At 39.9% G+C, this 26,863-nt stretch overlaps 1 protein-coding gene across 3 annotated transcripts in view; it reads right to left on the bottom strand.

Moving 5' to 3' along the window:
* The window catches only part of NADK2 (NAD kinase 2, mitochondrial), a 34,257-nt gene extending 20,180 nt beyond the window's left edge, over nt 1-14,077 (bottom strand). Inside the window, exons 1-3 of one of the 3 annotated variants that reach the window (XM_070743437.1) lie at nt 13,298-14,077; nt 5,186-5,274; nt 255-343 (exon numbers count right to left, since the gene is read on the bottom strand). In XM_070743437.1, the coding sequence (XP_070599538.1) occupies nt 255-343; nt 5,186-5,274; nt 13,298-13,717 (598 nt within the window). In that variant the 5' untranslated portion in view covers nt 13,718-14,077. Of the gene's footprint in view, nt 1-244; nt 344-5,185; nt 5,275-13,297 lie in introns of those variants that run through there. The other 2 variants (XM_070743438.1, XM_070743439.1) reach the window with 2 other exon arrangements.
* Between the last annotated feature and the right edge of the window lie 12,786 nt (nt 14,078-26,863).

Below are 26,863 nucleotides of genomic sequence, written 5' to 3'. Positions count from 1 at the left end.
CACTAGAATTTCTCAGGATATATCAGTAGGTAAGAAAGTAATAGCTTTAATTTGGTACTATTCGGTCAATTAGATGTAAGAAAATAAAGGATTGACTGGATCTTGCAGTCTCATCAGGGCCTGGCAATTCACCAATGTTTAGCTTAGACTTACGGTACTTATAGATTGGCAAATTTGGCCTTCATATTTCTGCAAAAGTATTTATTCAAGTTTTCAATAACTCAAAATACATTTCCCCACTCACAAGTTAATACCTCCTGCTGCTATAACAGCATCTGCCCACCGGACAGTCTCTTCATCATAGTCTCTCCGTTTCACAAGCCGAACTTCAATCTTCTCATTTCTACAGAGTTATATTGAAAAGCAAATGATTATTCTGGTTTTCATGGTTAAAAAAATGCAAAAAGTGAAGTAAGTCAATGTCTCCTAGGAAAAAAAGGAAGGGAAAAAGTAAAGCCTAAATACTGACAAACTCATATGATCTGCTGACAATCTTGTAGAACAGAGCAATCATTTACATCAGGCCGAGTTATCAGTTCTTTGAAAATATCCACTTATTAGAAACAACACCGACAACCCAGATGACAAAAATAGGTTAGGAGGTAGCACTAGATAAATGATACACATCTAAGATAAATATGAATATAAAATTGAAAAACAATAATATAATAACAGGACTGGCAATATTAGAAGAATAAAGAACGAAACTGCCAGCCTGTCGTAACAAATAGCTACTAGAACAGAGATAATTCACTCAGGGAACGGGAGGAGAAAGGGGAAGTAGGAAGAGATGGAGGAGATAGGTGGTGGAGAAGGGAGAGAAGGATGGGGGAGAGAAAGTGCAAGAAAGTAGATGGGAGAAGAGGGGAGGAGTGAAGAGATAATGGAAATTCAGACTGGCAGATACCGATAGTAATAGTATATATTGAAGCCAAAGTAATGAATACTTGTTGAGATATATTACTATGCTCTGTGTATGGTGATGTAAATATTTGATGTGTGGAGAAAAAATAAAAAACCTTAAAAAAGAAAAAAGAAAATATCCACTTATTACATTCAGCTCTTCCACATGTTAAATCCATGTAATCCATGTATCTGCAAGGATTAAATCACTTGGAATCAGAAAAATGTAGGAACCAATTTGGTATAGTGGTTAAGGCAGCGGGCTACAAATCAGGATGCCATGAATTCTAGCCTTGCTTTAGCTCTCATCCCTAGGAAGAGGCAATAGCAACCCACTTTGGAAAAAACTTGCCAAGAAAACACCAGGAGTCAACATCCACTCAAAGGGATCAAATAGCAACAATAAAAACAGACGTAACAATAAAAACTATACATAACAAGCAACAAAGAGCAAAGTTACCTATTAGGATTTCAGATATTATCTGCAGAAGTGTTTCAAAGCATGCAGGATCTCAGCAAAGATGTTTCTGCTTTAAGCTATTGCATCTGATACATTTGTGTTCCCTCCACTCAGAAGTATCTTTTGATGCTAAATCCAATTTGCTTTACAGCGTTCATATGCGGGTACTGTATTCCTTGACTTATGACAAGTTGCTTGGTGACTGTTTGAAATTACGACTGACCTCCCCAGCATTGCTTATAATCTGAATGTGAAGTTCTAATGGTCACAAACATCGCTGCAGCCATGTGATTGCATTTTGGGCGCTGAACAACCAGCCCACATTTATGGCTCTTTGCAACATCTCACAGTCATATTTGAAGTTCAGACTAGGTATTGCTGATTAAGAGAGCCAGTTTGGTGTAGTGGCTAAGGCTCCAGCCTGGAAACCGAGAGACCATGAGTCCTAATTTATGTGCAAGCAGTCACCAGGAATCAAGACTGACCTGAAGGCAACCCTCCCAACTCTCACATTATAGCTTTAGATGTGATCACAAGTGATCATATTTTGGCTCAGCAACCAGCCCGTATTTAGGGTTGTTTGCAATATTCTATATTCACATGACCATAATAAATGAATCTTTTGCTGAAAATCAGTGCTTATTTCTGGTTTTGGGCAAAAAACACCCATTGTGAACAATGTATTTGCTTAACAATTACAATTAGTAAAATCAGGAGTGGCCATGTGGTCACAAGTTTAATAACTGACATGACTTATGACTATAATTCCAGCTCAATTATAGTTGTAAGTAGAGGACTACGTGTACTATTAGATTGGAGTCATTACAGTAGTCCCTCACCTATCGCTGGTGTTACGTTCCAGACCTGGCCGCGATAGGTGAAATCCGCGATGGGGAATTTATTGACTGATAGTACTTATTTAAGTATTTATATTGTAATTGTTTGGTAAGTTTTCATTGTTTTAAGTGTTTATAAACCCTTCCCATACAGTATTTATTTTAGATACAGTATTTAAATACAGTATTTACAATTTTAGATATATATATATTTAAAAAAAACCTGCCGATCGAGTTCGGCGGGCTGTTTAAATCTGCCGATCGACTTCCTCAGAAACCCGCGATGAAGTGAAGCCGCAGTAGGTGAAGCGCGGTATAGCGAGGGACTACTGTATATAATATTTTTAAAACAGGGAATATAATAATAATGGTGGTAGACTTTAGGAGAAACCCTCCCATTCTACCACCTCTCACAATACTAGACCACACACTATCAGTAGTAGAGACTTTCAAATTTCTAAGTTCTATCATATCTCAAGATCTAAAATGGTCACCTAACATCAAAAACGTCATTAAAAAAGCACAACAAAGAATGTTCTTTCTATGCCAACTCAGGAGGCTCAAACTGCCCAAGGAACTGCTGATACAGTTCTACAGAGGAATCATTGAGTCTGTCATCTGCACCTCTATAACTGTCTGGTTTGGTTCTGCAACCCAACAAGACCAACACAGACTTCAGAGGATCAGAACTGCAGAAAAAACAATTGCTGCTAACATGCTTTCCATTGAGGACCTGTATATTGCATGAGTCAAAAAGAGGGCTGTGAGAATATTTACTGACCCCCTCACATCCTGGACATAAACTGTTTCAACTCCTACCCTCAAAGCGTCGCTATAGAGCGCTGCACACCAAGACAACTAGAATAAAGAACAGTTTTCCCCAAACGCCATCACTCTGCTAAACAAATAATTCCCTCAACACTGTCAAACTATTTACTAAGTCTGCACTACTATTACTACTATTTTTTTCTCATCATTGCTATCACCCATTTCCTCCCACTTATGACTGTATGACTATAACTTGTTGCTTGTATCATTAAGATTTTTATTAATATTGTTTCTTCATTGTTATTTGACCCCAATGGCAATCATTGTTATACCTCATGATTCTTGACAAATATATATTTTCTTAGAAACATAGAAACATAGAAGTCTGACGGCAGAAAAAGACCTCATGGTCCATCTAGTCTGCCCTTATACTATTTTCTGTATTTTATCTTAGGATGGATATATGTTTATCCCAGGCATGTTTAAATTCAGTTACTGTGGATTTATCTACCATGTCTGCTGGAAGTTTGTTCCAAGGATCTACTACTCTTTCAGTAAAATAATATTTTCTCATGTTGCTTTTGATCTTTCCCCCAACTAACTTCAGATTGTGTCCCCTTGTCCTTGTGTTCACTTTCCTATTAAAAACACTTCCCTCCTGGACCTTATTTAACCCTTTAATATATTTAAATGTTTCGATCATGTCCCCCCTTTTCCTTCTGTCCTCCAGACCAGTGATTTTCGACCTTTTTTGAGCCGCGGCACATTTTTTACATTTACGAAACCCTGAGGCACATTGAGCGGGGCGGGGTGGGTGGGGGTGGGGGGCTAAAAAAAGTTTGAACAAAAAAATTCTCTCTCTTCCTCCCCTTCGCTCAATTTCTTTCTCCCGCCCTCTTTCTCTCCCTTCCTTCCTCTTTCTTTATCTCTCTCTCCATCCCTCTTTCTTTCTCTTCCTTCCTTCCTCTCTTTTTTGCTCTCTTTCTCTCTCCCTCCCTACGTCCCTCTATGTCTTTCTCTCTCTCTCCTTCCCTCCCTCTCTTTCTCTCTCTCTCTCTTGCTTTCTTTCTCTCTTTCACTCTCTCTCTCTTTCTCTTGTTCTTTCTCTCTCTTGCTTTCTTTCTCTCTAGTTCTTTTTCTCTCTCTCTCTCTTGCTTTCTTTCTTTCTCTCTCTCTTGCTTTCTTTCTCTCTTGCTTTCTCTCTCTCTTGCTTTCTTTCTCTCTGAGCTTTGCGGCACACCTGCCCATGTCTCACGGCACACTAATGTGCCACGGCACACTGGTTGAAAAACACTGCTCCAGACTATACAGATTGAGTTCATTAAGTCTTTCCTGATACGTTTTATGCTTAAGACCTTCCACCATTCTTGTAGCCCGTCTTTGGACCCGTTCAATTTTGTCAATATCTTTTTGTAGGTGAGGTCTTCAGAACTGAACACAGTATTCCAAATGAGGTCTCACCAGCATTCTATATAGCGGGATCATAATCTCCCTCTTCCTGCTTGTTATACCTCTAGCTATGCAGCCAAGCATCTTACTTGCTTTCCCTACCGCCTGACTGCACTGTTCACCCATTTTGAGACTGTCAGAAATCACTACCCCTAAATCCTTTTCTTCTGAAGTATTTGCTAACACAGAACTGCCGATACAATACTCAGATTGAGGATTCCTTTTCCCCAAGTGCATTATTTTACATTTGGAAACATTAAACTGCAGTTTCCATTGCTTTGACCATTTATCTAGTAAAGCTAAATCATTTACCATATTACAGACGCCTCCAGGAATATCAACCCTATTGCACACTTTAGAGTCATCAGCAAATAGGCAAACCTTCCCTACCAAACCTTCCCCTATGTCACTCACAAACATATTAAAAAGAATAGGACCCAGAACAGACCCTTGTGGCACACCGCTTGTAACCTGACTCTGCTCAGAATACTCGCCGTTAACAATAACTCTCTGATGTCTACACTTCAGCCAGCTGCAAATCCATTGAACTATCCAGGGATTAAGTCCAATCTTCACTAATTTATCTATCAGCTCTTTATGTGGAACTTTATGTTCACTGAGAGAATATGCACAAAGAAAATTCCTTGTATGTCTAATAACACTTGGCCAATAAAGAATTCTATTCTATTCTATTGTATAACGTAGTTCAGAGCCTCTGCTCATTGACATTACTTCAATTATAATAAAAATTCTTGATATATACTCTTACCTTAGACTATTTACAATATGTTCCACATTTTTGGTATGAATCCGATGCCGCTCTAATAGACCACTATAATTAGATCCTTTTAATGCAAGCTGTGAAAGACAAAATTGGCAAAACAAATTAAAATAACACAAGCATTTAAAAAAGGAAAAACACGAAGAATTAGAAACTTAAAAATTATTTTTCAAGCACGTATATCAGGTAAAAATATTTTAAAATTAAAAAACAGTGTAAGAATTTGCAACACATTACCATTTTATGCTATAAGCCTACAGACTTTTTATATAAGCATTAATTGTGTTAATCAAATTTTATCTTAATGAACTGGACTGCCTCACATCTGACCCTCATGTAAGTTTTCCATCTTTCTCAAACCAAGAAACAATGGTTAATAACTTCAAAGCAAAATAGGAAATGAGACCATGATTTCAAGTGAGCTTAATAAACTGTTTATTAAGGAGCTATCACCTATAGCACTTATGGCGGACCATTTTTTGCTCGAGTGCCAAAATGGCACGAGTGCAATAGTGTGCACAAACAATAATTCAATACCCTCCTCCCTTGCATGCATACCCAGCCCTCTCCAATGCTACCCCTCCTCTCCCTTGCATGCGCGCAGGCTGGAACTGACATAGGACAATGCATTATGTGTCCTCAGATATAGCTCTGCATGCCACATGTGGCACATAGCTTCGCCATCATGGACCTATAATTTCTCAGTTCGATTATTTTTCCTCTCTCTGAATTTTATTTATTTTTTGAATTCATTTTTCCTCAATTCCAGTGAATATGACGCTACCATAAATAAGCTTTACATAGAAAAATACAACCTAGAACAATGTCAGTTGCTTGGATCATCACCATATTTCTAATGACCAGGCTTTTAATAATAGTATGAAATAATTATTTGAGTACAGTATATTAATCTCCTGGATGGTTCATTCTTACAGACTTCCCATCCTATAGAGGAGTAGTGGATTAAGTCTACACCTCAGAGCATGGTTTTACCATTACAATAACTTTTGCGGACTTTCTACTAACTAATAACTAATACTCAAAATCATATGTGACCCAATTACATGAATTTGTCTGCCAACAAATTGGAACAGCTCCAAAACTATCGTGTAACCACGTGTTTGAGTTATTTCAATCATGGTAACCAAACAGAAAATAGAATTTAAAATAAACCTAGTAAATCAATGAAAATGTAGAACAAATGGGAAAACAGAATCAGCCATATTTTTAGCAGGCACCATTTCCAATAACCACTTCATTACAATTTTCTACAGCCCTCAAAATTTTGGCTGCATTCTCTGTATTCATTGTCAGACTATTCAGCTGATTGGACATATTTCGAAAGATGCACAGAACTACAAGTGTTTGCTTGACTGATTAAACTGAAAGAGTTTTGTCTAAACATAGTTAATGCTGCATGTACAGAAATAAACTACAGTAGATTCTTAACATACAACTTGTGTACATTATAAACTCACAACAAAGTGAGTATATGGCCAGCAAAAACTAGAGGAACAATACTACATTTCGTTTCATTTTAATTAAGTAGTCAAGTTAATACAATGATGCATAAAAAAGGAATTAGAATATCACTTCTTTACAAAATTACTCAATACTGTATATCAGACTATAGTTGGTCAGAAATAACAAAAAATATATATAATATTTCTATATTAATCTCTGCTTACATAACTTCTCAATAAATGTAACCCACATATTACATTGTGAAAGCTGTGTATTTGATTTATCTCCAAGAATTTTGAAATACCGTTTTTAAAAAAAAAGAAAATCAGGACATTCCAAACCTTTAAAAATATGTGTATCAGAAGTCTAATGTAAAAGACCTTCACACCAGGTCATAATTAGAATGGCACGACTACTGCTGTATCTTACTTTCACAATAAACTCTTATGTACATAAGTCACACTGCAAGTGAATTCCTTATCGGAGCTAACTGAAATGTTCAACTCTGCTCTATTTATGACAACAGTTTAATATGAGGTATAATATGTGATGATTCTAGAGCCTGATATGTGACATCCTTCAAAAATAATAATCTGCCAGTATTGAAAAGTTGATGTTTTATGGATTTGCTTATAAATAAGGAATGGTTATAGGAAGATGAGATATGTTCAATTTTACAGGGTGAAAGAGCTACCAAATTAGTTTATACTTGATGATGAGGTGTGGAACTAACTTCTTTATATGTTTCTTTTCTTTTTCTTTATTTCATTTTTTTCTTTTTTCACTTTTACTCTTTATTTTTCTTCTATACAAGTTTACTTTGCATTAGTTTTTATTACAGCAATATAGCAGTAGATATCCATCCTATTAACACCTATTAACTATATGTATCAAAAGACAATGCTTCAATCCAGTCATACAATGAAACCAACTTAGTTCAGTGAAAATGTTTCTTTAACTAAAGCTAATGTGTCCAAATGTCTGACCTTTGGATAATGTTATCAGAACATGTTGTAAATACTCACTATCAGAGTCTTTTTCAGAGACTCTGAAAAAGTCAACAAAGCCAATCTCATTGGGTTAAGAATGTCCTACCAAAACTACATTCCAGGAAAAAAAGACTCTGAAAAACATACTATATAGGTATTTCAGTCTTTATATTCTAGTCTGCAATTTATTTTCTTAATGATATTGAAATATAATCATGACTGGACCGACTGAAAGTTATCTTAAAATAAAACTATCTTGTTTTATTTTACTAGCAGTTACGTTTATTTCATTGTCAATAATTTGTGTGTAGACACCCACACACATACCAGTTGGTAAATCAGACTGATGAAGTGTGAGCTTTGCAAATAATTTCTGCCCATTTCTAATATTTTTCTATCTAATCTCCCTTCTCTTTCAAATTCAGGGTCATTTTTGTTTAGGATAAATACAATAGAAAGAAGCAAAAACCATAACAGTGTTTAGAGAAGTTATTTAGTAACTATTTTATCACTACTGAATAGACAAAAGTGTTTCAAATGAATACCAGCATTTCTAAATCCTTGGGAAAAGACTGAAATATTTTGCTAATTGATAGAATAAATACAAGTGATGAGAAAGCATTGTTTCCACAATCCAAGTATCCTGTGCACATAAGATCAGAATCAGCACAGTGGCACCACTTTAAGGAACCACTGCTGCTGTCATCTGAAAAACAGAGCAAGACTTGAATGACAAGTAATAGCTTAACAGCACTATGTTCCATGGACAAAATCTGGCTCTATTCTACTCCCCAACAACAAATCACTGATGATTGTGTGAAAGTACTGCACTACAGTAAGCCACTTATTCTGGAGAAACTGTTTTGAAGTTTGGGGGGGGGGAGTAGTCTAGCAACTGTAAACAATACATCCACATGGCTCTAAAAAACTGCTGCCAAGAAAAAGTATGCTGGACTGAATGGGAACAGAACTAGGAGCAAAACAAATGATTTTGGGGGAATATATTTTCTGTCTGCATTCATCCCGTCTACTTCAAAGTATTACAGGATGCCCAGGACACATCTGGGAGACCCAAAAGAACTGAAATTGATTTGTGTTTAAGATCTTATTTTATCTCATTCATATTTGTTCTTCCCCATAAATACAGGATTTGCTTTTTCTGGATCAACAAATGATCCATTGGTTGCTTAAGAATTGACCAACAAGCCAGGAATTGTCACCTGAGCCAGTCATTGTGGGCTGAGAAAGTGATTGGCCTAAGGTTATCCAGCCAGCTTTCAAGCTTAAGACAGAACATGCATCTACTCTGTGCCTTAATCTCTAGATCAAACTGGCTCTTATCTTCTAGACCAAACTAGCTCTCATTTGATTTCATTGATTTTTATTTATTTACTTACTTGCTTTACCGTATGCATATACAGTGATCCCTCGAGTTTCGCGATCTCGATCTTCGCGAAACGCTATATCGCGATTTAAAAAAAATATTAATTTTAAAAAAAAACCACTTCCGGGTTTGGCTTCGGGAGTCAGCTGGGAAGCGGCGCGGCTGTTTTAAAAGGTCGCAGCCGGCCTGGGGGGCTTCCCAGCACCCCCCTGAACCCCCAACCTGGGTTCGGGGGGTGCTGGGAAGCCCCCCAGGCCGGCTGCGACCTTTTAAAACAGCCGCGCCACTTCCCAGCTGAGTCCTGAAGCCAAACGCCAAAGGCGAACTTCCGCGTTTGGCTTCAGGACTCAGCTGGGAAGCGGCGCGGCTGTTTTAAAAGGTTGCAGCCGGCCTGGGGGGCTTCCCAGCACCCCCCCCGAACCCCCAACCTGGGTCTTCCCGGCCGCCCACGCAAAGGGGAAACCCCGGCTCCTCGCTGATGCCCGCCGCTCGCCCGCCTGCCAGCAAGAGGGGGAAGACCCAGGGAAGGTTCCTTCGGCCGCCCAGCAGCTGATCTGCTCGGTAGCGCAGCAGCAGCGAGGAACCGAATCGGGGTTTCCCCTTTGCTTGGGCGGCGGGGAATGCAAACTCCACCATCTACGCATGCGCGGCCATAGAAAAAAGGGCGCGCATGCGCAGATGGTGTTTTTACTTCCGCAACCCTACATCGCGAAAAATCGATTATTGCGAGGGGTCTTGGAACGGAACCCTCGCGATAATAGAGGGATCACTGTACTTAAAATTAATCAGAATGGCTAATGTTACATTTCACATAAGCATTCAGCATGCTTAAAAATGAAGAATTAACAACTAAAGTAGATAACTGAAGAATCTAGCCAACATTCTCCAGTCTGGAGTACTGCCTGGAAGTGATAGAAGTTGAAATCAAACACACTAAAGTCTCTAGATTACTGAAGACTAACCAGATGAAAACATGATTAAAGATTCAACATCTGAAGAATGTAATGTCCCATGTTACTGCTTAACTGTTTATCTTTAGTTCCTGAAAGAATATAATATAAAGATGTATTGATGGTATCAGTCATGAAAGCTACTTCTAATATTAAAGGCTGTATGTTTCTAAAGGCTAGTTGCTTTGGAACAAGTAAATGCTCTTGAGATAATGTTCTGCTTACAGGAACTAGATCAGGGGGTCCCTGAACTTGGCAACTTTAAAACTTGTAGACTTCAACTCCTAGAATTCTGGGAGTTAAAGTCCACAAGTCTTAAAGTTGCCAAGTTTGAAGACATCCGAACTAAATAGACCTTTAATTTGATCCTGTGAAAATGTTCTGCCCTTCTGTCCTATTGTCTTTTATCATTACTTTTCTAATGTTATGTTTATACAAATTACCATCCTATAATTATCTGACAAATATATATATACTTAAATAAAATAAATAAATTGTTGAATAGTTAGAGCATACTGTACACTCTGAATAGAAATATGAGCCAAACTCATATGCTCCAACAGTTTTCCCTAAATGATCCCTGTGCTACAATCTCAGAATTACTGTATCAATCATCATAACTGAATTCTGAAACCTGGGACTTGAAAACATTAGAAGACTGTATTATAACATTTGTAGCAAGATCAATTAGCTGCTTGGAAATAGGTAGGTGCTATTTCTAATTGATATTTCTTGGATAACAAAAAGTGTTTAGCAACCAAACCTTACAATAATAAAGGGACTGGTTCTTCTATTTCAACTGTTGCTGCTGTGTGTAACTGAGAACAGATAAATTATGGTTATCTCTTCCCTGAATTAAGTAATTACCTTGTAAAGTCATCTGATTTAAGTACTAGCTACAATACATTGATTAAAACCTAACTTCTTTAACTGTAAACTGGTTAAAGAAAGCAATTATGTGAGAAGAACACGTGTAGCCCAACTTTCTTTCTTGTAGTCCAAGATCTACTGCATCAGCCTCCATATTCAATACCAGGCAGTGTTATATCAAATATATTTCTTTGTTTTATCTATATATTTTCTAATCATACCTATCTGGATATCGAGGCCTATGGAAAAGCAAGATCTGGATTCTCTACTACAAAGAGAACAAATCTTATACCAATGTTGAGGTTTGTTTTGGTGTAACTTTTGTACACTTCTTCAAATGCAGCCAATGGACTTGACCAGGGACTGTTTATTCCACAATGACTGAATTGGGCTCTAGGATGTGAAACAAGGCTCCTTTGTTTACAACTCTTTTCTCACTAATAACCTACTTTTATTACCCCTTGAAACTCAAGACAGCCTGGAGTTCCAAACTCAAATCAAACCTTTATTAAAATAGCTGCACCACGTGCGTGAATACGCACACATTATAAAACCCTTCCTTTTTTCCCCTTCCTGCTGCAAGATCCCTAATTAATTCATCCCTATTTAATGCATGGAACTCATTATCTGACTCAGTAGTATCATCATCTAACCTCCAAAACTTTACCCTAAGACTATCCACTGTGGACCTCACCTGATTCCTAAAAGGCCAGTAAGGGGCATTCATAAGTGCCCCAGCATGCCTACCCTCCCTGTCCTAATGTTTCTCTATTATTAGTATCAATATTTGGACCGGGAGTCTCTTTTGACAGTCATGCATGACCTTATCGCCTATAGGTTTGACTACTGCAATGCTCTCTACATGGGGCTACCTTTGAAGAGCATTCAGAGACTAAAGGTGGTACAAAATGCAGCCATATGAGCAGTCATGGGCATGCCAAGATATGCCCATGTTTCTCAAGCACTCCGCGAGCTGCACTGGTTGCCGATTGGTTTCTGAACGCAATTCGAAGTATTGGTTATGACCTATAAAGTCCTATATGGCATGGGACCAGATTACCTACAGGACCGTCTTCTGCCTTATGTATCCCAGCGGCCGGTTAGGCACACAGAGTTGGCCTTCTCCAGGTCTAATCAGCCAGTCATTGCTATCTGGCAGGGCCTAAGGGAAGAGCCTTCTCTGTGGCGACCCCGGCCCTCTGGAATCAACTCCCACTGGAGATTCATACTGCCCCCACCCTCCCAGTCTTTCACAAGGCCTTGAACACGCATTTCTGTCGACAGGCCTGGGGTCACTGAAAATTTTTAAACATCTACCCCATCCTATGAGTGAAAAATAATAGAATGGATGTGGATGCTTGTTTTTTTTAATATGTAGGGGTTTTTAGAATATTATTTAAACTAGATTTCTGTGTGTATTTTAGTAGTGAGATTTCTAGTATGCTTTAATATTAGATTTCTTCACGTTAGTATTTGTTTATTGTGAGCAGCCCTGAGTCCCAGGAGAAGGGTGGCATAGAAATCTGATTAATAAATAATATTTTTTTCCCAAACGCCATCACTCTACTAAACAAATAATTCCCTCAACGCTGTCAGACTTTTTACTAAATCTGCACTTCTATTCTACTAGTTTTTCTCATCATTCCTATCATCCTTTTCCTCCCACTTAGGACTGTATGACTGTAACTTGTTGCTTGTATCCTAAGATTGATTGATTGATTGATTGATTGATTGATTGATTATTTATTTATTTATTTGTTTGTTTGTTTATTTATTTATTGTATGCCCCCCCTCTCTTAATTAATACTGATTGTTTCTTCATTGCTTATTTGACCCCTATGACAATCGTTAAGTGTTGTACCACATGATTCTTGACAAATTTATCTTTTTCTTTTATGTACCCTGAGAGCATATGCACCAAGACAAATTCCTTGTGTGTCCAATCATACTTGGCCAATAAAATTCTATTCTATTCTGTTCTATTCTAAATAAATAAAATAAATACCACACTTATAAACTTCGTTATATCTTTGCATACTACCAATACCTACTTGACTAGATAGATAGATAGATAGATAGATAGATAGATAGATAGATAGATAGATAATAGACAGATGATGGGTAAGTAGGTAGGTAGATATAGATAAATAGGTAGGTAGATAGATAGATAGACAGACCGACCGACCAACCAGAGATTGCTCTAAATTTTCAAACGTGCAAAGAACCAGGTTTGCAAGCCTTTATTATCCCTAAGGCAGCCTTCCAGGCCGGCCAAAGTATGCTGGTGGACTTCTCCCTCGGTCCCACAACCTGGGATACCTGTGGGGGGGGGGGGGCGAAAGAAACCGCCAAAAATACACCCCCCACCACTGCCACATTTGCACCCACCACCCACTAGGCTCCTCCGTCTCCTTTCCCCGCGCGTGGAGGGGGGGGCGCTCACCAGCTGCTTGAGATCCTCCTCGGAGAGCCCTACATATCGGTACCGCTGCTGCTCGAACTCGTAACGGGTCGTCTTGGCCACCACCACCACCCGGGATGGGCGGAAGCCGCCGTCGGCCTTGGAGGACAAGCTGGAGCCGCCGCCGCTGCCGCCGGAGCCGAGGCAGCGCCGCGAAGGGGAAGGAGGAAGGGGAAAGGAAGGCGGCGGCGACGAACAAGACGACGGCCGTTCTCCCGCCAGCGACGGACAACGTAGAGGGAGCCCTGCGGCGGCGGCGAAGGAAGCCGCGGGCTCAGCCAAGCGGACGCGCGGGACGGCGAGCTGTCTCCTCGGCGGCGGTTGCCGCCGTAAAGATTTGAGCAAAGCGCGGAGGGTGGCACCGGGGTTGCCGCCACTCAGGTAGCATGGCAGGCAGGTCATAGCCCGGGCTCGGGGGAGTCCTCCGGGAGCCACCGCCGCTGCCCGCCTGAAGGCTGCCTCAATAGCGGGAAGGCGAAAGAACAGAGCGGCGACCTTCCCTCACGTCGCGTGTGGTGTTTTTTTTTAATGCGCCTCAACGGCGCGCCTCATGTGTGAGGGACCTAAAGCGCGCACGCCCTCGCTCGTGCGTGCCACTTGACACCCGCGCGCACAGGTGGCTTGCGTGCGCGCTCGACTGGAGCCGCTCCGAAGGGGGCGTGGGGGGCGAGACGCGGGGAAACAGCGGGGCGACGATCTGCGCACGCGCGGACTCAAGCCCCTCCTCCTACCTCACCGACTCTTCCTTTCCCCCCTCATCCCATCCCATCGGAACGTCTCGTTCCTTTACTTGCCCGCAGGCTGGTCGGGAACGTCATTTTGCCTTCTGCGCATGTACGGGCGTTTTGACCAATCGGGAAGGAAAGAGCGCTCTCGCTCGTGCTCTCTCTCTCTTAGATTCGGAGAGAGGGAGAACGCGGTGAAGGCTTCAGCTGCTTTTCCAAAAGAGCGACGCCTTTGCCTTGTGTACAAGCAAACGGGAGTGTCGCGGCGCTCTTTTAACGCGTCTTTCGGCTTTGCATACCGGTTCAGCCGTTTTAATCGTACTTAAAGGCACTCCCAACGGTTTTAGGGAAGAAACTGCAGGAAATACGACTTAAGTAACCGAGTAGTTGATGCATGGACCTCAATACCAGACTTTGTAGTATCATTTCGTAACCCCCAAAACTTTACCGTAGACCAGGGGTTTTCAAACTTGGGAACTTTAAGACCTGGGGACTTCAACTCCCAGAATTCTCCAGGCAGCACAGCTGACTGAAGAATTCTGGGAGTTGAAGTCCACAGGTCTGCTGGCTGGAGAATTCTGAGAGCTGAAGTGCACAGGTCTTAAAGTTCCCAAGTTTGAAGACCTCTGCCATAGACTATCCATTGTTGATCTCTCCCGATTCCTAAGAGGTCAGTGAGGAGACTGCATAAGTGCACCAGCGTGCCTTCCGTCCTGTCCTAATCTTTCTTTTTATTCTCTTTTACTAGTATGTATATGGATATTATAATATCTTTATATACCTCCAATATGTACTTGACAAAACAAACAAATAAAATAAAATAAGTTCAAACTAAACATAAACCGCTCCAAACTCGACTGCAGAAAATATGACTTTAGCAACAATGCCTGGAATGCACTACCTAACTGTGTTTCTTTTCCAAATCCCAAAATTTTTAACCTTAGACTGTCACCCCTTATCTAAGAGGTCTGTAATGGGCGTACATAAATTATTTTATTTATTTTATTTGTCAATTAAGTATAGGATAATAGTTTATATAAACAACACAGAAAGTAATTATAAAAAAGACAATAGGACAGGGATCGTAGGCACAATGGTGCGCTTATGCACACCCTTTACAGACCTCTTAGATAAGGGGAGAGGTCAACTAGGTTGAAGATTTTGGGGTTGGGGGAAGAAACAACAGAGTCAGGTAGTGAATTCCAGGCGTTGATCACTCTATTGCTGAAGTCGTATTTTCTTCAGTCTAGTTTGGAGTGGTTTAAATTTAGTTTAAATCTGTTATATGCTCTTGTGTTGTTGTGGTGGAAGGTGAAGTAGTCATTAGCAGGAAGGACATTTTGGTGTATGATTTTGTGAACTAATCAGTTTGGAGGCGAAGTAGTTGTAAATTATCTAATTTCAGAATTTCAAGTCTGGTGGAGTAAGGTATTTTGTTGAGGGGGGAGTAGCGAAGGACTGTTCTTGTGAAATATTTCGGGACACTCTCAATTGTATTAATGTCTGATATGCAATAGGGGTTCCATACAGGTGAGCTGTATTCAAGAATTGGTCTGACAAATGTTTTGTAAGCTCTAGTTAGCAGTTCGATGTTACCAGAGAAGAAGCTACGTAAGATTAACTTGATAACTCAATGCTTTTTTGGCAATGTTGTTACAGTGGGCTTTAGGTCTTAGGTCATTGGATATGAGTACTCCAAGGTCTTTGATAGAGTGAGGGTCGTCTACAAGTTATTACTTCCAAGTATATATTTAGTGGTATGCATAACCACATCATTGTGCCTACCATCCCTGTCCTACTGCCCTATTGTCCTCTTGTTATTACTTTTTACTTATATTTATACAAACTACTAATATGCTATACATGTTTGACAAATAAATAAATACAACAAATAAATTCAATTCAAAATTCAAGTGTGATTGGACACACAAAGAATTTGTCTTTGGTGCATATCCTTGAGCCTGTGTATGTGGTGTACGTTTCCCAGACTCATCTAGTTTTATTTGCAGTTTAGATTTTTATATACAGTGATCCCTCGAGTATCGCGAGGGTTACGTTCCAAGACCCCTCGCGATACTCGATTTTTCGCAATATAGTGGTGCGGAAGTAAAAACACCATCTGCGCATGCGTGCCCTTTTTCCATAGCCGCGCATGCGCAGATGGTGTTTTTACTTCCGCACCTGGGAAGACCCAGGGAAGGTTCCTTCCGCCGCCCAGCAGCTGATCTGCTCGGCAGCGCCGCAGCAGCGAGGAGCCGAAGATCAGGGTTTCCCCGCCGCCCACGCAAAGGGGAAACCCCGATCTTCGGCTCCTCGCTGCCACCGCGCCCGCCGCTTGTCCGCCCGCCGCTTGTCCGCTGCCTGCCCGCCGCTTGTCCGCCCGCCGCTTGCCCGCTGCCTCGCTTGTCCGCCCGCCGCTTGTCCGCCGCCTGCCTGCCTGCAGCAGCAGCGAGCAGACGAAGATCGGGGTTTCCCCGCCGCCCACGCAAAGGGGAAAGCCCGATTCGGCTCCTCGCTGCTGCCGCCGAGCAGATCAGCTGCTGGGCGGCCGCAGCAGCAGCGAGCAGACGAAGATCCGGGTTTCCCCGCCGCCCACGCAAAGGGGAAACCCCGGCTCCTCGCTGATGCGCCCACCCGCCGCCCGCCGGCCGCCCGCCGCCCGCCAGCAAGAGGGGGAGAGATAGAGAAAGAGAGAGAAGGAAAGAAAGAGATGAGAGAGGGAGGAAGAGAGTGTGAGAGAGGAAGAAGCAAGATAGAGAAAGAGAGAGAGAAAGAAAGATGAGAAAGGAAGGAAGAGAGTGACGTCATCGGGTGGAAAAATCGCGATATAGCGTTTCGCGAAGAACGAGATCGCGAAAATCGAGGGATCACTGTACTAATGAAATGCATAACCTCAAACATATTCTTCCCGAGGTACTTGATTGCAAAGTATCCAAAAAAAACTACTAGATCATCAGCAAACATGAAAGCTTGTTTGCTTTTGGCATGAGTCAATTAAAATCCATTTCCAACCCTCACTTAATATTTGCACTCCTAGGTGGAGCTACCAAGCTCCATGTGGGAGGTTTCATTCAAGCACAACAAGTTGCTTTTTAAAATCATAATTGAACTGTGTGTGGGAAGGCTTTTTAAATGATTCCCATAGAGGCACTGAATTGGAACTTAATTGGAATTGGAAGATACTGGGAGCATAGAGGAATCCAGAAGCACTTGGCTCTTCAAGAAGCCATCAAAAAAACTCAAAGCATTTTTTAAAAGATTTGCTATATTTTTATTAGTATACAAATCAGGATCTTTTAAATTTTTGTCACACAGGACACACATCATGACAATTTTCAATTCTGTAAGAAAGAAACTGGTTTATATTGAATCTGACCATGGGCGTATCTAATCTAGCATTGTTAGTTTATGCTGATTTACCAGTGGCCTTTTAGGATTTCAGAGATTTTCTGGTGTACTTGGAGTGAGAAATTCAGTTGACTAGTATTTATATGTACAATGCATTTGTTTTCCCACTGAATAACTACCCTATTTTAGCATTGCTAAAATCACCTCTTTCATCATCTCAGAGACTTATTTTCCTTTTCAGCCTAGCTAACTTTCTTAAAAGGCGTAAGTGCTTGTACAACAACAGATGCACAGAATGTATAGAATGAGCTGGGATTTCAATTAGTCAGTGGGAGGAGAAAAGGAGGGGAAGACTTAATTGGTTATGTTGATTACAAATTTATTTATTTATTCATTTTTATGCTGCCCTTAACTCCTCTCTTCTTCCTCCTCTTCATCATTTTCTATATAGTCTTGGTTAAGCCTTCCAGTTGAAAAAACAATATTAACATTTCTATATTCTTCTCTCCAATCAGAAATGTCTTGCATGATATCTTTAAATAGATCTCTTATTTCTTCCATCTTGTCCAAATTTGAAAAGACCAATGTATCTCCAATAAAACCAACTGACTATCTTTTTACTCCTTCCAAGTTGTATGCCGCCCCGACTCTTCAGAGAGGGGCGGCATACAAATCTAATAAATTATTATTATTGTTGTTGTTGTTATTATTATTATTATTATTATTGTTATTATTAAATGAAGATCAAATCAGAAATATTTTCTTCTGGTTCCTAGCAGGTTCCCAGCTGCTATTTATGACTTGTTATGGAAATAGTCTGCTAAGCTCCATCTCGTGAAGGTCATAGTCAGTGAATAAAGAATAAAATATCCAGCCAACTACTACTTCAACTTCGACAGCAGATGTCCCCAACACAAAATCTCAGAGTAGCTTTCAATTCTTTTAATTTCTTTCAAAAATTTTCCAGTTGAAATTTTGATAGTCTCCAAAATCAAATTTTAATTCCAAAATTTCCAAAGCAAAGCATATATATAATTCATGGGTTTTGGTTGATTTTAAAGCCATTTAATGTTGAATAAAAAGCCCTTTGATAGTCTGGCTGCTTCCAGACTTCGCTCTAACTTAAATTGGAAAAAAAACTATTAGAAAAATCAATATCAAGGTTTTCTTCCGGCAAAAACAGCTCACCTTTCCACACAATCCTCTTTTTTTCTCCACCTCCAGCATAAAATCTTGGTTTTCTTCTCCTTCCAGATGACTCCTGATGCTTTGTTTATCTCTTCCAAGCACATAGTCGCCGCGACTATGGCAGCCGAGACCCTTTCACCCACTGCCGGTCGAGGTCGAATGACAGCCCACCGCAGGGAATGCCATCCCCCAAAACAGTGGGTGGCAAGACCCCTTGTTCACACCCCCTTCAGGGGGGTTCCAGCCAATCCAAACTGGAATCGGCACCCCCAAACAGTGGGGATTCAGCATTCCCCCGCAGGAGCGCATGGGATGCCGTTTCATTGCGGCATTGACCATGCCCCTCTCAGGAGGCCTTTTGAGGGGATGGTTCTGGTTGACAACCCTTTGTCAAATCAAATTCAATGTGTCCATTACCGAACTTCAAAAAATTAAGATATAAAATTGCTGAAAGGTAAATATTGTGTTGCTCCTAATTAGTGTGTAATAACAGTAAACCTCATGTAAAAAACTATTTAATTTAAAGTTTACAGCATAAAATAAATATTTTCTAGTTTGTACACACATGTACACGTTTACATCTTACAGATTTTGAGGCACTGAAATACTGTCATACATAAAGGTTAAAAACAATTATGCAGATAAAATGAAACCTACATAAGTTGATGTTAACTCATTGTAATTCATAGAAAATGTGCATATATTAAAGTTAAAAGATATTTATTGGTGCAAATTCAAGATTCATTTTTGATTCATTTATGATTAAATACATTTGGTAAATAAGAACTGTAGAAGAAAAGTAATAATATTAATACATTATATAAAACACAAGAATATAAAGGATAAATACAGTTAATCGTAGCAGTTATATGCCCTCTTCATAGTGTTTTCCCCATTTAATAAAATAGGAATAAAATATTTGTATTTACAGGCAACAGAAATAGCTTATTTGTACATCCTTCAATAGCTAAAATTATTTTTAATTACTTTAACATGTATCTGAAAATCTTTTGAAATCTCTTAAGAGCAATTTAGATCAATGTACACATTTTATGCTTAAAGATTTACATCATCATTATTATATTATCTTGCTTTTTCTCAGAGAGTTCAAGGGGATTGGCACAAGATCTCAATAACCCTGCAGGATGGGATGGTGTGACATATGACATAGCTTTATTGGCCCAATGTTACCGAGTAAATACCATAATTTAAATCTGGATCTCCTTTTAATCACAACACTGCTCACTTTAAAGTGCAAAATGTAGGGTTTTTAAACCTTTTTCTTTTTGAATAGTGAGTCAAAGTGCTACGTTTAGAAAAAACACTGTCATTTAAAAAATAATACAAGACCATATGGATCTTCATCCATAGTACTTTGGATCCTGCAGTCTGTAATTCAAAGTAAAATTACACAGGATATAGATTGTGTAATCAATATACGCTTCCTTGGGGAGTGGGTCCTTTCTGGCCCCTTATAAGGAGGCACTTGTGCACCCCCTCCTCAAGAAGCCTTCCCTGGACCTAGCTGTACTCAATAACTACCGCCCAGTCTCCAACCTTCCCTTTATGGGAAAGGTTGTCGAGAAGGTGGTGGCATTTCAGCTCCAGCGGTCCTTGGAAGAAGCTGATTATCTAGGTCCTCAACAGTCTGGATTCAGGCCCGGCTACATCACGGAAACTGCTTTGGTCGCGTTGATGGATGATCTCTGGCGGGCCCAAGACAGGGGCTTGTCCTCTGTCCTGGTGCTTCTTGACCTCTCAGCGGCTTTCGATACCATCGACCATGATATCCTTCTGCACCGGCTGGAGGGGTTGGGAGTGGGAGGCATTGTTCTTCAGTGGTTCTCTTCATACCTCTCTGGTCGATCGCAGTCGGTGTTAGTGGGGGGTCAGAGGTCGACCTCTAGGTCTCTCCCTTGTGGGGTGCCTCAGGGGTCAGTCCTCTCCCCCCTACTATTTAATATCTACATGAAACCACTGGGTGAGATCATCCAAGGGCATGGGGTGAGGTATCATCAATACGCCGATGATACCCAGTTATACATCTCCACCCCATGTCCAGCCAACGAAGCAGTGGAAGTGATGTGCCGGTGCCTGGAGGATGTTGGGGCCTGGATGAGTGTCAACAAACTTAAGCTCAACCCAGACAAGACGGAGTGGCTGTGGGTCTTACCTCCCAAGGACAATTCCATCTGTCCGTCCATTACTCTAGGGGGAGAATCACTGGCCCCCTCAGAGAAGGTTCGCAACTTGGGCGTCCTCCTCGACCCACAGCTCACATTAGAGAAACATCTTTCAGCTGTGGCGAGGGGGGCGTTTGCCCAGGTTCGCCTTGTGCACCAGTTGCGACCCTACTTGGACCGGGAGTCACTGCTCACAGTCACTCATGCCCTCATCACCTCGAAACTCGACTACTGTAATGCTCTCTACATGGGGCTACCTTTGAAAAATGTTCGGAAACTTCAGATCGTGCAAAATGCAGCTGCGAGAGCAATCATGGGCTTTCCCAAATATGTCCATGTTACACCAACACTCTGTAATCTGCATTGGTTGCCGATCAGTTTCCGATCACAATTCAAAGTGTTGGTTATGACCTATAAAGCCCTTCATGGCACCGGACCAGATTATCTCAGGGACCGCCTTCTGCTGCACGAATCCCAGCGACCAGTTAGGTCCCACAGAGTGGATCTTCTCCGGGTCCCGTCAACTAAAGAATGTCGCTTGGCGGGACCCAGGGGAAGAGCCTTCTCTGTGGCGGCCCCAGCCCTTTGGAACCAACTCCCCCCAAAGATTAGAATTGCCCTCACCCTCCTTGCCTTTCGTAAGCTGCTTAAAACCCACCTCTGCCGTCAGGCATGGGGGAATTGAGACCCTCTTCCCCCTAGGCCTTTACAATTCTATGCATGGTATGTATGTATGTATGTTTGGTTTTTTATATTAATGGGTTTTTAATTGTTTCTAACATCAGACTACTATTGTACACTGCTTTATTGTTGCTTGTCTCCGGAGAGGGGCGGCATACAAATCCAATAAATAAATAAATAAATAAATATTTCCTCCCATGGGAATAAATGCTGCTACATGAATTTTATAAAATGAAGACTCAACATCACTGCACGGAATTATAGTTAACAGCCATGAAATTTATATTACAACTGAAGCAGCTGAAGTTTGTAACTTCCCTATGTTTTTAGAACATTTATTTTAAGACATTCCGCTTGACTGAAAGACCTTGAATTGGACTAGATTATAGTGGAGCAATAGATCAAAGAGAAAAACTATCAGTGGGACTCATTCTCAGTACGATCAGTTGCTAAATAATTGACTGTTCCACTTTACAAACAGATAAGCAGTATTTAATAACTTACCCATTTGGTAATTGTTCAAACTTTGATCTGGAACTTACTTGATTATTAAGGGTGCATTTGTAACTAAGAAGGGTGGCAAAATTATGAGAATTGAAGTCCAATACTTTTAGAACAGTTTTTCAAGCCTCTGGAAAAATTCTGGGAGTTAAAATAGAATAGAATAGAATAGAATAGAATGGAATAGAATTTTTATTGGCCAAGTGTGATTGGACACACAAGGAATTTGTCGGTGCATATGCTCTCAACGTACATAAAATAAAATATACATTTGTCAAGAATCATGTGGTACAACACTTAATGATTGTCATAGAGGTCAAATAAGCAATGAAGAAGCAATATTAATAAAAATCTTAGGATATGAGCAACAAGTTACAGTCATACAGTCAACATGGGAGGAAATGGGTGAAAGGAATGATGAGAAAAACTAGTAGAATAGAAGTGCAGATTTAGTAGAAAGTCTGACAGTGTTGAGGGAATTATTTGTTTAGTAGAGTGATGGCGTTCGGGGAAAAAATGTTCTTGTGTCTAGTTGTCTTGGTGTGCAGTGCTCTGTAGCGACGTTTTGAGGGTAGGAGTTGAAACAATTTGTGTCCAGGATGTGAGGGGTCAGTAAATATTTTACCCGCCCTTTTTTTGACTCGTGCAGTATACAGGTCCTCAATGGAAGGCAGATTGGCAGCAATTGTTTTTTCTGCAATTCTGATTATCCTCTGAAGTCTGTGTCGGTCCTGTTGGGTTGCAGCACTCATCTGAAATGTGCCAAGTTTGAAAAAATGGATTTAGAAAAGGGCAGGTTGGAAAAAGTTGATTTAAGCTATAGTACAGGGGTCTCCGACCTTGACAACTTTAAGCCTGCAACTCCCAGAATTCTGGGAGTTGCAATCCGCCAGGCATAAAGTTGAAGGTTGGAGACCTCTGCTATAGTACACAGGCCTTTTTGTATCCAAGGACTATAAAAAAGAAAACAAAAACAAAACAAAAAATGATACAAACTTGGAGGACACAACCTTGCAGATGACCCTCATTCTAATTAAGGACCTTGGAGTACTAATATCTAATTACCTAAGTGCCAGAGCCCATTGTAACAATATTGCCAAAAAGGCACTAAGAGTTGTTAACCTAATCCTGCGTAGCTTCTTCTCTGGCAATATTCCACTGCTAAACAGAGCATACAGAATATTTGCCAGACCAATTCTCGAATACAGCTGACCTGTCCCGGAACCCAAACTGCATATCGGACATTAATACAATTGAGAGAGTCCAGAAATATTTCAAAAGAAGAGTCCTCCACTCCTCCACTCGCAACACAATACTTTATTCCACCAGACTTGAATTTTTGGGCTTAGGTAACTTAGAGTGAGTCGCCTTCAAACTGATCTAAATATAGTTCATAAAATCATCTACCACTATGTCCTACCTGTCAATGTCAGCTTCAACTGCAACAACATGCACACACAATAGATTCAAACTTACCTAATTATGGTTTCTTCCCCAAACCCCAAAAACTTTAACCTTAGTCTGCCTACAGTCGACCTCACCCCACTCCTAAGAGGTCTGTAAGGGACATGCATAAGCACACCATCGTGCCTACCATCTCTGTCCTACTGTCCTATTGTCCAGATTTACCTATACCTACTTTGCTTTTGTTTATTCCTTTTGACAGAAGCAAGGTGAGAAAATATTATTTTACTGAAAGAGTAGTAGATGCTTGGAACAAACTTCCAGCACACGTGGTTGGTAAATCCACAGTAACTGAATTTAAACAGGCCTGGGATAAACATATATCCATCCTAAGATAAAATACAGGAAATAGTATAAGGGCAGACTAAATGGACCATGAGATATTTTTCTGCCGTCAATTTTCTATGCTTCTAAATAAATAAATAAAATAAATAAATATAAACAAAAACTTAATCAGAGCTTCCAAGAATGTCAGGCGGTATAACAATGATTTTTTTTGTAAGCAGCCCTTTTTAAACTTTCTTTTATGTTGGGTGAGTTGGTAAAATAGGTACTTCCAACTCAATGCATCTATTTTATATTTTTAAAAAGCAGGAAACTTGTCATCCTAGAAACAGATAGTATAGCTATTCTCTTGGTAGAAAGGGCATAGTTGTGAAAATCTGACAAATCTCCGGTACCGCCTTCTGCCGCACGAATCCCAGCGACCAGTTAGGTCCCACAGAGTTGGCCTTCTCCAGGTCTCGTCGACTAAACAATGCCGTCTGGCGGGACCCAGGGGAATAGCCTTCTCTGTGGTGGCCCCGATCCTCTGGAACCAACTCCCCCCAGAGATCAGAGTTGCTCCCACCCTCCTTGCCTTTCGTAAGCTCCTTAAAACCCACCTCTGTCGTCAGGCATGGGGGAATTGAGATATTCCCTTCCCCCCAGGCTTATAAAATTTATGCTTGGTATGTCTGTATGTATGATTTGTTTCTCAAATTAGGGTTTCTTAATTTAACTTAAACTTAAATATTAGATTTGTTTATATTGTCTTATTATTGTTGTTAGCCGCCCCGAGTCTACGGAGAGGGGCGGCATACAAATCTAATAAATAAATAAATAATAAATAAATTCTATTGATAGTCTCTGAATGAGACTATCTCTTTCCCCCAGGCTTATTATAATTTATGTTTGGTATGTATGTGCTGTTTGGTTTTTAAATTATGATAGGGTTTTTAGTTTTTTTTAATATTAGATTTGTGCCTATATATATTGTTTTATCGTCTGTTGTGAGCCGCCCCGAGTCTTCGGAGAGGGGCGGCATACAAATCTAATAAATTATTATTATTATTATTATTATTATTATTATTATTATTATTATTATTATTATGTACATTTACAGTCTGATAATGCTACTTTTTATTAGTTGGAGATTATCCATGGAGTCGAATCCTTTCAGAAACTACGGAGAGGGGTGGCATACAAATCCAATAAATAAATAAATAAATAAATAAACTTAGTTTATTTCATTGTTACCAAATATCATGTTTACCACCACAGAGTTGCCTGTCAAATATTTCATTAGTTTACATTTTTAAATGTAAATGAAAACAACAATTCCTTGTGTATCCAATCACATGTGGCCAGTAAAGAATTCTATTCTATTCTATTCCATTTTATTTCTATAGGATTCAAGTGGGTCAGACTGACAAAAGCATCATTATAAAATTGTGGTACAAACTCTGCCCTTTTTCTGCCTGCACTGTGACATTGGGCATGCAAACTTGCAGTGGGATGCTGTAATGCTGCCTTTTAACATTCCAGTGAAAAGCAGCAAAATCCCACAGAGGCCACTGATTAACAGAGCTTCAACAATTTTGATGGAATTATCAGTATTCTAATATTCAGACATTATGTCTTGGATAAAAGAACCCAAGCTGGAGGCTAAATAACAAAAGCATGTTTCTTTCAAGAAAAGACACAATTTTAATAGGATTTTTCTTCAAAGGATAAAGGCTCAGGGGAAAATCTATACATTTTCTTGTAAGTAATACAGAAGTATTGTCATTGCCACCTTCTGGGACTACAGAGTGATTTTATTTATTTATTTATTTATTTATTGATTGGATTTGTATGCCGCCCCTCTCCGCAGAGGAGTATAGAAACAGTTATGAAAATAAAAGTGATGTAGAACAGATCAGAAGCTATATATTAATAGGCTTAAGAACTGCTGAACGTAGTAGGATTTAGTTATAAATAAATGTATTCAAATTTATTAATTTGACCCTCTATGCAGTCCAATCCCAATGGGATTGATTAATGATTACTTCATACAGCCCACGGAAACCAATAATAGTCAATCATACTTATTTATATGGAAAATAACAGCTTGTTTTTCTCCTTTAAAGTTATTTCTTTTCCACTCACAATTGATGAATTTATATGCCACCCCGAGTCCTCGGAGAGAGGTGGTATATAAATCCAATTAAATAAATAAATAAATTCATTGATATGACCTGTTAACTTTGGAAATACTCTTTGGACTGCTAAGTGTACTGTTTTGAGATAAACACCCTTAGCAAACGTACTAGTTTTTAGTAGTTAATAATAAATCATCTTTGGCGGTAAGATATGCCAAAAATTGTTAGCAAGATCTCAGAAACATTTCTGTTGCATCTTCTAAGGCATATAAGAGAAATGAATCTTCACTATGCAGTAAACCTAGTATCTGCTGGGGGCATTATCCTAAAATAATGAATGATTGCCCAAATGAAAAGATCAAATGAAAAGATAAAAAGACAGAAATCTGGCAAAATAAAAGGGGAAAAATATACTCACATTAGAGAATAATTACAGTACAATGATCATTAAGATGAAGAACTCCTTTCTTTAAAAACATTATGACCTGGAAATCCAAAAAAGAGCCAGACAGACTGTTGGATAACAAGGAAGTTAAAGATGTGATTACAAAGAAAATGAATGAATTATTTGGCTTAATTTTGAAAGACACAAAACAGATACTCATTTCAAAAATAAATAGAACATTCTGAATCAACATAGCATTTGCAAACATAAATTTTGTTTCACTATTTTATGAGCTTAACATGGCGCCATGATGTTTTAACCATGGTTTTAAAATAAACCTAGGAACTGTGACCCATATATAATGATAAAGTATAATTTTCCAAGGCATAGTGGACCATGAGTTCTACTTCTGCCTTAGGCACAAAGCGAGGTGGGTGATCCTGGGCCAGTCACTTTCAAAAGGAGACCCAAGGTGTTTTCTCAAGGGGCAACTGGACTTTCTGGTTTTTCTTTGAAGATGTTTCACTTCTCATCCAGGAAGCTTCTTCAGAAGCTGAAGAAAAACTAGAAAGTTCAGTTGCCTCTTGAAAAAGCACCTTTGAGACAACCATGACCTGGATTACTGAGAATCTGTGTAGACTTTCAGAAGGAGACAAACCAGTTCTGAATTC

Source organism: Erythrolamprus reginae, chromosome 2 (assembly GCF_031021105.1).
Source record: "Erythrolamprus reginae isolate rEryReg1 chromosome 2, rEryReg1.hap1, whole genome shotgun sequence".
In the NCBI taxonomy this organism is placed as follows: Eukaryota; Metazoa; Chordata; class Lepidosauria; order Squamata; family Dipsadidae; genus Erythrolamprus; species Erythrolamprus reginae.
This window is presented reverse-complemented; position numbering and strand designations above follow the sequence as displayed.